General features: G+C 43.1%; 1 protein-coding gene across 1 annotated transcript in view; it reads left to right on the top strand.

The window, feature by feature from the left end:
- Window positions 1-1,663: 1,663 nt before the first annotated feature.
- The window catches only part of LOC101317982 (amine oxidase [flavin-containing] A), a 77,582-nt gene continuing 62,574 nt past the window's right edge, over window positions 1,664-16,671 (top strand). The window contains exon 1 of the mRNA XM_033849647.2: window positions 1,664-3,104. Coding sequence (XP_033705538.1) covers window positions 1,847-3,104 — 1,258 coding nt within the window. The 5' untranslated portion in view covers window positions 1,664-1,846. The remainder of the gene's footprint in view (window positions 3,105-16,671) is intronic.

The following is a 16,671-nucleotide window of genomic DNA, read 5'->3' as shown; positions in this document are numbered from 1 at the left end:
TAAGTAATTTGCCCAAGGCCTCAAAGGGAGGAAATAATACTTGTAGAATATGTCACAATTATTTATATATCTATCTTAAAATAACTTGTACTGTTTTTATTACAAAAGATAAAATATACAATACAAACAAGTAAAATAAAGAGAGAAAATACTCATATTTCTGCCCATCTATTCCATCCATTATTTATTTAATAAGATTCCCACATTTTTATCTCTAGCTGAACTCCTACTGCTTTAGAATACAGACTAAGGATCTCACTTTGGCCCAGCTGATCTCAGCAACTTTGCCTCCCGCACTTGGCCCCTTGCCATAGCTCCATGGGTTGCCTTTCAGCTACTCCAATGAACTATGTTTCTTTCTACCACAGGGCCTCCATCCACATTGTTCTCTCTTTCTAGGACATTTTTACATACCCCCCCTCCCAAAGTTAACTTCCAGAATGGTCTAGACGCCCGAACACTTTATCACTATGGACCTTTCCAAAATAATATTTATCAGAGTTTGAATTGACATACCAAGCATGTGGCTTATTTCCTCTGCAGCTCCTCTAGTAGGCTGTATGTCACTGAAGGTCTCCAGCTGTCTTGTGTCACACGTGTATCCCAAGTACCGTGCCCTGTGCCTAGCACGTAATATGAAATCAAATATTTGAATGAAAATAAAGCAATGGGACAAATGAGAAAGTTGGACAGAATCACATTAGAAAGGGCTGAATTCTTTATTATTTCCTCTTTCTTTGCTTCAAAGTCTAAGACTATTTAGTCATAAGTCTCAACCCCTTTGCTAGAAAGTAAAAGCTATTAAAACTGTATAAAGAAAAAACCAAATCTGTATTTCTTTACAGTTTCTTCAACAAGATACTATTTGATACAAATGGAGGGGGGAGATGGGCAGGTGAGCAAGAGAAATGTTTGTAAGTGGGAATGGATACTAGTTAACTTCCTAGAGTTCTCAACACTTACTCTGAATTCATGTGAAAATTACGTCTTTTTGAGGGCTCTAGTGATGACAAATTCAGCTCTAGGAGGATAAGGTGGAAATTTAAGGAAGGGATAAAACTAGCAAGACAAGAGGCTGACTGCACAATAAAATATACGCACTAAATAGTCCTCTTTTCAGTAGGATGGGGAAACACGTGTTAATTTGGTTCTGCACCTTAGTCATCCATTGACCTTCGCTTTTAAACTGCAGGTCCCACTTAGTCTGTGATAGCTGAGTTCTTAATTTTCTCGCCTACTCGCTTCGATTTTGGTTAAGAACTTCAGCTTGAAAAACCCCATTGAGAACCAATAACTGCAAAGCCTCCCCCTGGGGGTAGTTCCCACCCCAACCCCCCTCCCGAGGGAGGGAGTGCGACTGCGCAGACCTCACAGGCTCCTGGTGACGTCACAAAAGAGCCAAACCAGGTGGGGGGGCGGTCCTGCGACCACTTCTTCTAGGTCCGCTTCCTTCAGTACCCGCTTCCCTGAGCCCACCCCCTACCCCCACTCAGTCCTCCCCTTTTAGTTAAAGCGTAAAATCACCAGGTTGAACCCCCATGTGGCCACGCCCACACTCTCGCCAGGCCACACCCCCTATTTCGGTGGCGTAGCCAGGCCACACCTGGCGGGAGGGTTCCCCGCGCGCGCGCGCGCGCGCGCGCCGCGTACAGGCGGGGAAAGCGGAGCTAGGCCGCTTCAGCGCCTCGTCTCCCCACCCCGCAGTGGGCCCAGCTCTCGGGGCGGGTCTCCGAGGGTGCGGATCCAGGCCAGCTTGGGCGGGAGAGACGCGCGCCCGTGAGGGAGGGGCGGAGGAGAGCAGAACATCGCCCCCCCCAGGCCCGCCCCCCGCGCGCGCTCCAGAACAATGAGCGCACACAACTCAGCGGCCTCCTTCAGCTGCGGCGGAGGTGGCGGCGGCGAGAGCGGGCGCGAGGCACAGCGCGCTCCCAGAGTCGGGGACCCCGCTGCGCAGATCTCGAACCCGGCCTCCGCCTTGTGCGCGGCCTCGTCCTCTACGCCCATGTGGAGCATCCATTCAGAGGGGCGGACCGTCTCCCGTCAGTTTTCCAAACCCCTGTCGAACGCGTCCGCAGCGGACGCGGGGTGCTCCCGGAGACACAGCGCGCCCTCCCAACTCAGCCACGCTCCTGGCCTAAGAACTGACACAGACACCAAGGTTGGCCTCTGGGGCTTTGGCGCCCGCCTCCAGACCGACCGGATCCCTACGCCTGCGACCCGCTCGACCACCTCGGACGGAGCCGCCCCAGCCGCTAACTCGGACACCAGCAACCCCCGGGCATCTATACAAGGATCTGTCCCGCCCTCAGTATCCCCCCGATTGTCCCGACGTCGGTCCGCCCCACCCTCAGTACCCGACTCCACCCGGGTATCAATACCAGGAACTTCTACAACCAAGAACTCCCTCCAAGGGTCGGTACAAGAATCCATCTCGCCCTCGATGCCCAGCTTCCTCAAAATATGGGTACCAGCACCTCCACAACCCAGTAACACTCCCCAAGTGTCACTACTTGGGTTCACCCCGCCCTCAGTACCCGGCTTCCCTTGGGGTTCGGTACGAGGACCTCCTACACCCAGTAGCTCCCCCCAACTGTCAGTACAAGAGTCCAGCCAGGTCTCCATGCCCGACTACCCCCGGCTATCTGCACCAAGATCTGCCCCGCTCTTGGACTCTTCCCGAGAATGGGTACAAGGGTCTGCCCCGACCTCGGTTCTCAGCCCCCACCCCGAGAGGTCGGTACGAGGATCTATCCCACTTTCGGACTCCTCCCGAGTGTCAACACAAGAGTCCACCCAGCTCTCAGAGCTAGGTTACCCCCGAACATCGGTGGAAGAATCGGCTCCGCCCCCGGGGTCCCCGGGAGTACCAGTACCAGGGTCCGCTCCGCCCTCAGCACCGGGCTCCGCCCGGGTATCGGTGGAGGAATCGGCTCCGCCCTCGGGCTCCCCCCGAGAGTCGGTAGAAAAGTCCGCTCCGCCCTTGGCCGGCCCCACTCCTCTACCCACGACCCGGGAGAGCCTTGACCAGAGCATGGAGAGTCAGGAGAAGGCGAATAGAGCGGGACGCATGTTCGACGTAGTCGTGATAGGAGGCGGCATCTCAGGTCAGTGTGGACCGTAGCGCTAGCCTGAGCGACCCTGGCCGGCCTGGGGTGAGGGACTTGCAGCCGCAAGGTGGCGTTTGGTGGGGGTCTCCCTTGTGCATGCGAGAGTGCAACAGTGGCCGGGCCCCGGATTCTGCGAGGAGGGGGGTGGGGTTGAGCCGGGTTTGCTGGTGGTGTGAACTGGGGGAGGCAGGCACAATAATTTTACTACTACTATGAAATACTAACATTTAATTAGCTCTTGCCGTGCAGTTATATTTAGCAGTTTACGTGGATTTTCTCAATCCTCAGCTGTCCTGTAAGGTGGGTACTTTATTCGTCCCTATTTTACAAAACCTAGAAACGGAGGTAACTCTGCAGATGTCAGATCACCTAACCGGGGAAGTGGCGATGATTTTCTCCCATTTAAGACCCTCACTCCTAATTCCTGAGGTAGCTGCTTTGCCTTACTGATTTCACGCCCTTTGCCCTAAACAGAACATCAGTATACGGATTTTGGTAGTATTGAGTGTTATTTCAGTCCTGCTCTTCTCAAAGCGCTTTTCCTTAGAAAATTTGGTAACTGGAGAGGAAGGAGGAAGAATCTTTTAGGAAAAGGTTTTTTTTTTTTAAAAAAGAAAAAAAGGTGGGGGTGGGGGGAGAGAGGTGGGCTCTTAGTTTTAACCTACTCCAGCCGTTTCTTTTAGAACTTGCAGAAAGTGTAGGGCATTTATTATCCAAAGGGAATCTTCTTGTGAAGCAGGGGCTGAGGGCAGATGAGGGAATGTCCTGTTTGTGTCTTTCCCCACTGCCTGAATCTTGCCCTGTGATGAGACAGCTGGCAAGCCTGGGTTCCTCTGGTCCTGGCTTGGGTTTGTAGCTGACCAGCTGAGTGATGCATAAGGCTTTCCCATATCTTCCTGGAAACCTCATCATGATTGATATATTAAATTTGTCACTTATGTTGTCATAATTGGTAAAATGTCTGAAATTTAGGAATTGTGTTTCAGCTCTAGCTAGAGTCCCACACTAGTCTGTCCACAACCTGGGAGAATGTTAACCATTTCTGAAATATACCTGCAGGATCTAATTTAGAAAGAGGGAAAAATAAGGTGGGAGGGAGTAAGTAGAGTGCCCCAAAGTAGCCATTTTTATGTATAATCCTTTTGAGGAGACTCTTTTGGGTGAAGATAGGTTTTGACTTGGCCTGTTTCAGATAACAGTCTTAATCACCAGAGAAGAGATTGGTATGAGCTGTTGCTTTGACAACTCCAGCCAATGCCAATAAAAACATGCATGTATGTTGGAGCATCAGGAAAGCAGATCCTGGTGGAGAGTACGAAAAAGAAGTACTTCTCTTGTTTCCCTTCATTCATGTATTAGCTTATTTATTCATTCAACAAACACTTGTTGACTGCCTGCAATGAAGTGGACTGGTGTTTCTAAAAGCCTAGTTCTCGTATGCGAGCCTCCTAGAAGCAATGTGATTGTTCATCACTGGAAAATAAATATGATGATAATGTGTTGTGTAAATTGATTAGGAGTTCTGTCTCTATTCCCATCTCTATACCATTCATACTTCACAATTCAGGGTTCTTTCTGGGATTTTATTCTTGTCTTTTTCTTGTTCTGTGTTCCAGTATTCCTTAAGGAGCATTTTGTCGGTTACTTTTTCTCTGCCTGATGACTGGCTCTCTCTCCCTTTCCACACTTCACTCCAAGTAGTTGGTCGTGAGCAGAATTGGATTTACCATGTAGCTGATCGTGCTAATGCTCTATGGCCTTACAACTGCAGGTCCCTTCTGGTTCTCATTCTAAATAAATAACCAGTTTCATGCTGAATCTTGTATTTTCTTTTTGCATTCTTTTCTTTTTTTTCTTGAAGAGGGCACCCAAATTATATAAGCTTCAGCCTCCTCAAAACCTGGATCTTTCTGTGGTCACTATTAATTATTAATTTGTTCATTTCCACTTGGGGGAAGAAGAGAGCATTTCTTGCACAGTAGTTCACACTCCTATTCCAGAACCCAACTTCCACTTCATCAGTGACAGTGGAACAGGCACTGGGATTCCTTTAATATCATCTCTTATCAGTCAGATTTGATTTTAACACCCAAACTGACCAGAAACATTGCTTCCTGGCTGTGGTGTCTTGCCAGATGGTTCACAACTAAAATGAAAGTAGATGCAAGTCTGGCTTAGGATAAGCCCTGCGCACAGACTGGGTGTTTCACGAGCAGGTGAGAGGCATTACTTCTCAAGGGTTCTTGAGCTCAGAAACACCTCATCTTTGTGTGTGCTTAGCAGTATCCCATGAATTACTTAATAGTCCCCATACCAGTTTTAAATGCTTTTGGATATTTCTTCTGTCAGAACTGCCACATTTTAATATGTTATCCACACACTTATAATATATGGCCAATACTTTGCATATGCAGTGTTATTCCTATTATATAACAAAATAGCTCCCAGAAGCGTACAAATCCTCAATTCCTCAAAAGCAGTCCATATGAACAGAATTATCTTTCATTTCTTCATAACTATCTCTGCACAAAGAATAGCAGCATCTTAATGTATCTCCCTTTTGTCATTAAAAATCATGTAACAGCACGTCTTACAGCCACAAAATCCCTTTTTCCTCCCACTCACCAATTAAGTAATTTTATGTACTCTTAGTAATTGAGAAGGGAAGCCCCCACCCCGCACTCATTTGTAAGTAGTATAATGGTAACTTCAACATGCTCTGGCCCTTATCCATCATCTATCACCAAGTCCTTTTTGAAACTTCTTTCATGCCTTCTGTGACACTATTGGATCCTGAATTTTTATCCCACACTGTTTGCTCCTTTTCTGTTCCTTTCATTGTGCCCATATTCTTGCGAACTTCTACTTTTGAAACGGCCTCGAGGTTCAGCTATTCATCACTTTGGGGCTCTTATGCACTCCCTCTCTTTTTCATTCTAGGGCCTCACCTTTCCCTTTATCTATAGGAAGCTCTTAAGTTTCTAGTTTGAATCCTTTACTTTCTCCCAACTCCTGTCCCATAGCTTATCTGCTCTTGGGTATTTCACACTTGATTGTCTTATTCTTACTTCATATTCAACATGTTCAAAAGCCTCCTTGCCCTCCAACCTAGCTTCTCTTCCTCACTTCCTTGACTCTGTTCTTGGTACCACCATCCTTTCCATCATTTTTGACACATCCTTCTGTTTTATCTCTTACACCCAGTCAACAGATCCTTCTAACTCCTCCTTCGGGCTGTTTCCTCTCTTGTGTCTCCTCCATCCCCCGGACAGAACCTTAACCCCTTCAACTCACCAGGTTATGACCATCTTCCCGGTGGCCACACTTTGGGCTCTCCCTTCATGTCCATCCCAGACTTGATTTTTTTTAAACACTTCTTTCATCACCTTGTTCTGCTCAGGATGTTCAGTAGTATATTGCCAGCCTTTCAAGCTCCACCCACCCCTCCACATATCTAGTCCCACCTTGTTTGACCAGTAGCATTTCCCACCATCCCTAACATAGCTTTAGTCACACTGCTCTCTTGTCTCCAGTGCTACACCATGTTCATTTTGTCCCTCCATTCCTTCCCTGTTTTTGTTTTTTTCCTAACACGGAAGTGCTTCTCTCTGAACATTTACATCCTATCCGTTCTTCAATACCCAATTAACGCTCTTTTCCTTGATTGTTCTGGTTCTCTGGATTTTTCTCTCCTCTTATGGAGCTTGTAATCTATATCTGACCATTTGAACTTATTTTATGTTCCCTTTCCTGATGTTATTTTAAATATAGCAGTTGAGTCACTGACTTTACATGCTACTTCTTACTCATAAGCTGACACAGATACAACAAGTGACAGAAACCCAGTGGTATAAGATTTTAAAATCTGCTCCTAACTGAGAATTTCTGAATTAGCTCTCTTTAGGGAGAGAGAATAAAAGGAAAGAGGGGTGGAAAACGCCCACCTCTGGGGGACAGTGCATACTGCAGAGTCTTTGGGCCAAAGGAGTTTTTAAAAGGCAGTGTAGTCCAATCACGTAAGATTTTAATCCTCTCGACGGCATCTCCTTAGTAATTATCTGGCTGTAACTTTGAACACATCTAGGGAAAGGGAATTCTGTACCCCTCAAAGCAGCTCATTATGGGTAGGGGTGGCCCTGGGGCCTGGACTCGTTCAAGCATTTTGGGAGCCTCTACCGTATGCCAGGCAGTAGCTAGATCATGGGGCAAGAGGTATATAATGAGGGGTAAGAAGTGTCCTTGCCCACAAGGTGCCCCATCCTCTTGCAAGAAGTAATCAAGTGAGAAAATAATTGACATGCATAGAATGAGAGAAATATTAATATTATGAATCTGAAGAAAATGCCAGGACCTTGAGAGATAAGTATGATTTTAACAGGTAGAGATAAGAGGATGGAAAAAAGACACACCAAACAAGAGAGTATGGGTGAGCACAGATATGGAGTCAGGAGGCCCTAAGCCATACATGAGTAGTGTTTAACTTAAACCCATGACAAGAGTTCTACTGGAGGAAAACAGTTGCCTACTGTGCCTCTAGCGATGTGATCCTGGTAGTTGCTGAGATTACCCCAGTGTGCCACCTCTGCCCCACATTTAGCCAGGGCACAGTGAAAACGCTTTCATCATAACACCGGATAGCCCTGGGTGATTAGAATTTTTCCATTTTTTTTTGAAATTAAATTCCAAGTGTCTTGGAGAGAGAGCTTTTTCCAAATAGTGACTAAGCAATAGAACCTCCCTATATTTGTATCCACGAGCTGAGCTCCACTAAAAGAACTGAGAGCATAGCCGCCCGGAACACTGTGCTGTGTAAGAGCAGCTGGGATGGAATCTTTCTCATCATCGGAGACAGAAAAGCCATTTCGCAAGAAGATTGACTAATGTTCTGAATCCTGCCAGTGAGTCCACAACATACCCCAGTTTCCCTTTTTGCTGAAATACATCACCCTGAAGAATCATTTCTGCTAGGAGTGATTTAGGCATTTTAACTCAGAACTTGGCAATACATACCGTACAGTTTTGTAGTGATTAAGGAAAGCTTACATTAAAAAATATGCCACTTAGTTTCAGTGCCTTGGTTATTTAGGTACTCTGAGGTTCACTGCCAGCTAAGCATGAATTTTCTGCCTTTCAGAACACTTCTTGGCCCTAATTTTGTTTTCTCAAAAATAAGCGAGGGGGGCTTCCCTGGTGGCGCAATGGTTGAGAGTCTGCCTGCCGATGCAGGGGACACGGGTTCGTGCCCTGGTCTGGGAGGATCCCACATGCCGTGGAGCGGCCGGGCCCATGAGCCATGGCCGCTGAGTCTGTGCGTCCGGAGCCTGTGCTCTGCAACGGGAGAGGCCACAACAGTGAGAGGCCCGCGTACCGCAAAAAAAAAAAAAAAAAAAAATAAGCGAGGATTCTTTTACTTTATTAACTTTTAATGTTGAAGAAAGAATACAAGAATTACATTTATTTGGGTTCTGATTCTTTGATATCTTCATAGTTGAATGAGCTTTGGGGTTTATCTGACATTTAATGGGCAGTTTTAGCATTTGGCCAATACTAATTGATATGAATCTATACATAATACTCAGCTAATGTGAAAAATATATTTAACAATAGATCTAGGGACTTCTCTGGCAGTCCAGCAGTTAAGACTCCATGCTTCCACTGCAGGGGGCATGGGTTCTATCCCTGGTCAGGGAACTAAGATCCCGCAGGCCACGTGGTGCAGCCCAAAAAGGTAAACAAAACAAAACCCAATAGATCTAAGTATAGTATAATTGTATAAATATAGTATAACTATAGTATAATTGGATCATAGAGACCAATAATTAAGAAAAGGAAATGTGGGAGTCTGTTATTGGCAAATATTGGGTCATACGATCTTTGTACAGGTGTGACATACACATATTTTACATATGATAAATCTTGCCAGTATTTGGTTGCAGGTATACCCAGAAAGACTGAGGTAATATTGTAGTTTCATGTCACATACAGGGGTTTGCAGGAGTGTAGACATCCAATGAGCACTGGTTTGAAGACTACATTTGCATGTATGAGATAGATTTCATAGTGACAGTTACTTTTCATTTTAAATTTGAGTGATTAGAACTGCACAAAATGAATCAAAAGACGTCAGTTACATTTTTAAATGTTGTAAGTGTTTGAGACAAGTTGATTGTTAGGACTGCTTTCTCCTTTTATTTGAAAAATGTTTTACAGCTTTACCAGCAATTTGTGTTCTCCTTTGGATAATCTGTTCTTTATTATGTTGTCATCTAGTCTTATGAATTAAGGCAGCTTCAAATCTTTGAACCACAGTTCTGTCAGCTGTAAAATTAGAGGTTGGATTAAGTTATGTATGATATATCTTCCAGTATCTTTTTCAGTATAGTTGGCTTCCTAAAGGTCTATGTCTTCAGCTTTCTCTTTTGGACCCTCTCCCCAACACTTTTTCCTTCCATGTTGCATTCTGGAAATGGTTTTCATCATCCATCATACTGACATCCTACACTAACTTAAATCAGGATCTGGGTCTGCCTTACAGGTGCTCATTCACACCTTTTCCATGGCTCCTCTGAGCCTTAGTTTAAAAGCCCTTTTCTAATTGTTGCCAGGCCAAAGGAAAGAAATCCCACTTTACAGCAATATTCAGTTGATTTATTAGGTAGGACTGTCAATAAGAACATAAAAACCAGGTGATAAGCTTTGAGAGTTGAGTTAATTACATATTCACCATGTTCAAGGGTCACAGAATTGCAGCCTATAATAGCTCAAAGGGACCAAAACGGAGGCTCAGGAGGGTCAAATGAATTACCAAATGCCACAGTATTCTTAGTGGCATAACTTGGCCTTGGAATATACCCCACCTCACTTAGGCTTGCTTTATAGGCTCATTCACAGAACTGCAGTAAACTTTTATTATTGTTTTACTTTGAGACTTGATGCTCTAAAAACTAGTGGCTGTTGTTTCACAGTAATTCATATTTTAGACTATATTACATCACATGTTACTGCTTCATGAACTTTTTTTTTTTTTTGACCGCCCGGCTTGCAGAACCTTAGTTCCCCGACTAGGGATCGAACCTGTGACCCTGCAGTGGAAGCACGGAGTCCTAACCACTGGACCACCAGGAAATTCCCCTGCTTCATGAACATTTAAATTTAAAAATATTAGGCACCCTATTAGGATGGATGACTTTTATATGAAGAATTTATTTCCTTTTTGAAAAGTCCATTCCTGGTGGTTTTATGACAATGTATAGCAATTATTTTAATAGTTTAGATCAGTGATTCTTAACCTTTTGGAGCAAATGTCCCTTTGAATATCTGATGAAAACTATTGGACCTTTTCACCAAAAATAAAAGCATATTTTTATGCATAGACTTTTTTTCCCCTGCACCAGGCCAACATCTGATATTCTGGAAACCTCTTCATTGTCACTGTCCCTATAATATAAAGATTTGGGGCTGATACTGAGACTCACAGAGTGGTGAAAAATAAGAATTCAAAGGATTTATTAGGTCATTAGACAGTTACCAGTAATGAATATGTAAATAGACAATAATAAAAACAGTCAAGACATCTAGGCTGAAAAATAAGGCACCTCCATTTCCTACCTTAAGACCATGATAAATATAACAGTGAACCTGCCATGTTTTGAAAAGAAAGAATTTGGGGAGACAATATTGGTGAAGAAAATGGAAGGCTGTGGTGGTTGATGTGAGTTTTAAATAGTTTTCTAAGATTGGTGTTTACAGATTTTACGTATTGAATTGAAGCCATCGATATTAAATACACATTTCAATTTACTATGCATTTGTAATTACTTTATAAAGGACATTGGTCATTTAAGGCATCTGACAAAATTCAGACCCAAATGGAGGAGTTAAGTTCTCTTAATTTATGTTAGTCTATTTGTCTCTCCAGTGACCGTGTGAGGCATGGGACCCCTCTATGTAGCAGGGGTTACAACCATGAACCTGAAGTGCCCTTGGTGTTTGAGGTTGGTTCAGGGCTTCAGTGGTGGCACAAAAAGGGAGAAGGAAATGACAGACAGGAAAGGGTTTCATGGAGAAAATAATGCTTGACAGAAGTGCTGTGGATTTTGGATAAATTCTGAAATGTAACAAGGATGACCTTTCAGGTGACTTTTTTTTTTCAGATTAAATGAGTTAGCTGTGGGCTGTGGCTTGAGTGAAAGACCATTTTCTTGCATGTCTGCATGTATTCTTCATTCATTCATTTATTTATTCATTCAATAAATATTGATCGAGCACTCACTATGTGATATGAGCAAAATTTATGGGTTTTGCTTTTTTCCTTCTTTGGGAACATTGCTTCTAAAACTTTAGTATGAACTGTTGTTTGACTGTACATTTTATTTTCCTCGGAGTATTCAGTCCAAGAGTCCAAATGTGCAGTTATGTAAGAATTCTGTTGGTCAGAGATCACTTAACTGAATAATAGAAAATTAACTTAAAGTATTTAATATGTGATGTACACTGTACACATTCATAGGTGGTGATGAACGTCAAAGTTGAAGAAAAATACCACTTTAAGAAATAAACAGGAAGAACTAGGAGAGCCAGCAGAACATAAGCCATAGCTACACTAAAGCTTTGCTTCAACACTTAGCTTGTGCTCTGGGCGTTGTTCACTTGGGACTCTGCCCAGGTGAGTTTATTACTGTAAATATTTGACAGTATTTTAAGAGCCGAAACCAGCTTTCCCAAAGTGTATGTTTTGAGATGTAATTTTTTTTAAGGCAAAAGGTGGAGAAATGCTAAGTTAAACGAATCTCTTCACTGCAGGACTTATCAGAGCCTTTAATATGCCAGTGTGCACCATACACTTCCCAGAAGGAGAAACAGCATATGTCCCAACTTCCATGAACATTGATACTTTTCCCCAGAGCATCTTGAGGACTAGTATTCCATAAAACATTTTGGAAATTGCTTCCTAACCACAGTGCATCCTAGTGTGCAGCATCTGAGGATAGCAGTGTGGAGTGCCCTTGGTGTATTTTCAGTTTCAGTGCAAGAATGGGGCAAATAATGAATTAAGGAGTAATTGCATTCCCTAAGTCGTGTGAGATCCATTTATCTAAAGTGAAGATGAATGCTGAACAATAATCAAATAAATTAGGACTGTCTAGACAACAAGTCTGTTGAATTCAGGGCAAATTGAAGTTAATTATTAGCTTTTATCTATCTATCATTTGAGACAGTTCTGTCTTTTTAGCTTATCAAAGGGATCAGAAGATTTGGCATTTTCAAAAGCAGGTAATTATTTGTCTGAAAGGAAGCACAAAATACAGATGGATATAGATATAGGTAGGTAGATAGATAGATGATAGATAATAAGAATGGCTGTATTGTATGTATGTATGTATCGGGGACAAGTTTGTGTGCACATTGATATTCTCCATTCTCTTTTGCTAAAAAAAAGCGTAATACTGGTTCAAAGACCAGAAAATGTACTAGTAGTATTAAGAATCTGCGAATTTACTTGGGCATAAAGGTTTAAATGACCAGACACCCTGTCCTTGTCAGTCTTTCTTAGTTGCTTGAGATAAATATAATCTAAGTAGCATTAGAAACTTCGCCATTGCCCTCGTCCAGGTGAGCATGGTTTTCTTTTCTTGGTATGTGGTTCCTCTGTTCATTGCAATGAGTGTTTGAGCACCTGCAACACAGTAGGCTCTATTCTAGGGATGCAAAGGTGTCTAACACATATAACACACTAGTTAAGAGGCAGATCTCTGGGCAAGAGGTCATGTTGCCTTGGACAAGGGCAAAAGGCCACAATGGTTTGGACAAGAGTGGCTAAGATTGCAGTGGTTGGAAGCAGCAGATGTATATAGAGTGCCAGGTGGTGATGTGTGCTAAGAAGAAAAATACAGCAGCTTGTGACAGATGATTATATCACTTGTCCGTATTGAAAGTGGGGTCACTGGACATTTTTCATGAGGAATATGCTACATTTCAAGGTTTGTTCTAATCATTTGTTGTAGAAGGAAAATCAGTAATTGAACTGGAAAGTGTAGCATGAGTCAAATGGACAAATTTCTCTTTTTTCGTAATGTGAGTGTACTTGAAGAAGTAAAGGAAAGAGCCCTTGGTGAGGTAGAGAAGGCAGGGGTACAGATTTATAGCCCAGGAAGCAAAGGACCATTTCCTCAAAGACTTTGTTGCTGATATTAATTCCTTCTCCAGGTGTGCTGTGTGGCTTAAATCGTTTCCTATCCCATTTCTGTGGGGATGTAACCATCTCAGGACATTGGAAGCACTGCAGAATCTGTGGAAACAGTTTCCATGGGCAGTGGCTTTAAGAAGCTGGAGCTTGGTTTGAGGTTGCCATGGCAACAGCACTGCTGGCTGGATACATCATCTCACCCAGGCTCTCTCCTGATCTAATAACCAGGATTAACAATTGCCTGAACTCTCATATGAGGTGTGCTTTTAGCAGACTTGGTGTTTTTTTTTTTTAAGCCTCTCTAATAAATCCATTGACCTATTTTATGTTGGTTTCTCTAAAACCCAAATGGTTTAATAGAGAGAAACCAGAAGAGGAATTATATTGTTGGGGTTTTTAAAATAAATTTATTTATTTTATTTATTTATTTTTGGCTGCATTAGGTCTTCATTGCTGGGTGCGGGCTTTCCCTAGTTGCAGAGAGCGGGGGCTACTCTTCGTTGCGGTGCGCGGGCTTCTCATTGTGGTGGCTTCTCTTGTTGCGGAGCACAGGCTCTAGGCGTACGGGCTTCAGTAGTTGTGGCTCGCGGTATCTAGAGCGCAGGCTCAGTAGTTGTGGCGCACGGGATTAGTTGCTCCGTGGCACGTGGGATCTTCCCGGACCAGGGCTCGAACCCGTGTCCCCTGCACCGGCAAGCAGATTCTTAACCACTGCACCACCAGGGAAGCCCATATTGTTTTGTTTTGTTTTGTTTTGTTTTGTTGCGGTACGCGGGCCTCTCACTGTTGTGGCCTCTCCTGTTGCGGAGCACAGGCTCTGGACGCGCAGGCTCAGCGGCCATGGCTCACGGGCCCAGCTGCTCCGCAGCATGCGGGATCTTCCCAGACCGGGGCACGAACCCGTGTCCCCTGCATCGGCAGGCGGACTCACAACCACTGCGCCACCAGGGAAGCCCATGTTTTAAACTCATTATCCCTATTTAAAATACTTAATTGCAAAGTGATTAAAGTTTCTCTTGTGCCATAATCTGCTATTTTCCCTTTTTCAGGTTTTTGCATTTTGAAAGTGATCAGATCCTTATGTACATAATAGGGCTTTAACAAACTCTGTGCCTTTAGCTTCTCCAGGCTCTCTACTGTCACAGAAAACCACAGGACATTTGGGAGTTCGGGGTTCTTTTCCTCCTAATGGGCTCAGTTTGCCATGATTTGGGAGAGGAAGAGCTCTTGGTGCAGCGGCAGGGATATTTTGCCAGTGCCCGCTTAGACCTCTTCCTTCAAACACACCCATGGGAGATTCACAGGCTAGACACTAGGACACTTGAGAGTCTAGGACACCAATGAATCTCATACACTTGCCGATCTAATAGACTCTCTCCCAGACTTGAGACTTGACCTGAGGCCAGGAGTCTATAGGTCTGACAGTGTGTGTTGGAGCCAGCTTCTACTGTCATGAAAGGACTGATCCTGATTGAACACTTCTCTTCCCAGTTTCACGGTCAATGATATCACATTGGTAGTAATCACACTGGTGATTTTGAATCAGCCATGTGGAGAGTGTATATACACCATGGAAACCCAAATGCTGCAAATCAGGAGTCCCCTCCATCCCCTGAGGCCAGGGACGGTTGTTAACCATTTACCAGCAAGCCCCTGTGCTAAACCCTTTCCCTGTCTTGGAGGTGGGGAGGGGTGCCAAGAGAGGTGGGTGGGAAGCAGGCTTCTTCTATTGTCCTAGATTCTATGTGGCCATTAAATGATAGAAAATGAGTGACAGGAAGATCTGTAATGCACAATGCTCTCAGCTTTGGCTAATCTATATTTCTTTGGAACAAGATGAAATAGGTTTAATATGAGATTTTCTCTTTTCATAACAAATATTTGATTTGAAAGTAAAAAAAATATTTGATTATCAAATCTGTTTTTTAGTAGCTACATTGTATTTGGTGACTTACCTTCAGACTTAAAAACCTTTTCTTAAAAAAACAAAACAAAACAAACCTTTTCTTTTCTAACAATTTTATCCCATTTACCAAAAAAAAAAGAGACAGGCTTTTATTTATTTATTTTGAAGTTTATGTCAAAAGCCCTTAAACTAATCTGCGGAGTTGACATACGATTTTTTTTCTATAAGTGATTACTGAATTTTGTAGTGAGGGGAGGGTAGGATGCATAGTGATACACAGAATAATAACAAAAAAGAATTAAGGAATATAATTCAAGATGCCTGATTCAAGATGTAAGCAGACATTATCTTAGGTTTTTTTTTTTTCCATTCGAATCAACAGACAGCCACAGTCAATATATTGGAAAAAGCCTTTCTGGACTGCAAGTGTTTGCCTGTGCTTTATTTATGACTTACTGAGTTATTTATTCAAAATTAGTTATTAGTTATTATTCAAAAATAACTTTTTCTAATGGCATCTTGATTGTATTTCCATATTCTGTATTTTCTAGCTTTAAATTACCACGGAGGTTCCTTATCAGAGTCTTCTTCACAATAAACATGCAAACTGAAACGGTACCCCCCCCAATTTATTCAACATCTTAAAAAAATATTTTTCTAAATGACTTAAATCTTCCCCCTTCACATTCCAAGACCTTTTGGAAACCATTTTTCTGGAATCCCTTTTAAATGTTTTAAACATGTTCCTTATTTCTCAAACTAAGAGCTTAAACTTTCCTTGCCAGGATAGGGCCAATCATTTTCCTGTAATGCAGAGCAACCATTTTTTTTTCAGCTTTTTGTTTGTTTGTTTGTTATTTTGGGAATTTTTTAAAACATCTTTATTGGAGTATAATTGCTTTACATGGTGTGTTAGTTTCTGCTGTATAACAAAGTGAATCAGTTATACATATACATATGTCCCCATATCTCTTCCCTCTTGCGTCTTCCTCCCTCCCACCCTCCCTATCCCACCCCTCGAGGTGGTCACAAAGCACCAAGCTGATCTCCCTGTGCTATGTGGCTGATTCCCACTAGCTAGCTATTTTACATTTGGTAGTGTATATATGTCCATGCCACTCTCTCACTTCATCCCAGCTTACCCTTCCCCCTCCCCATGTCCTCAAGTCCATTCTCTAAAACGTCTGCGTTTTTACTCCTGTCCTGCCCCTAGGTTCTTCAGAACCATTTTTTTTTTTAGAATCCATATATATATGTTAGCATACAGTATTTGTTTTTCTCTTTCTGACTTACTTCACTCTGTATGACAGACTCTAGGTCCATCCACCTTTTTAATTTTGTTTATATCCTTAAATGCCAAAGTGCGAAACGACCTTTGTCACTGGTGTGCTCATTTGTCCTGGCTCAGCTAGCCCTGCTTCCCTCCCCTCCTTTAGCCTCTGGAGTAGTGTTTATTTACTATTGGCACTGAA

The sequence above is a fragment of the Tursiops truncatus genome, chromosome X (genome assembly GCF_011762595.2).
Source record: "Tursiops truncatus isolate mTurTru1 chromosome X, mTurTru1.mat.Y, whole genome shotgun sequence".
Lineage (NCBI taxonomy): Eukaryota > Metazoa > Chordata > Mammalia > Artiodactyla > Delphinidae > Tursiops > Tursiops truncatus.
This window is presented reverse-complemented; position numbering and strand designations above follow the sequence as displayed.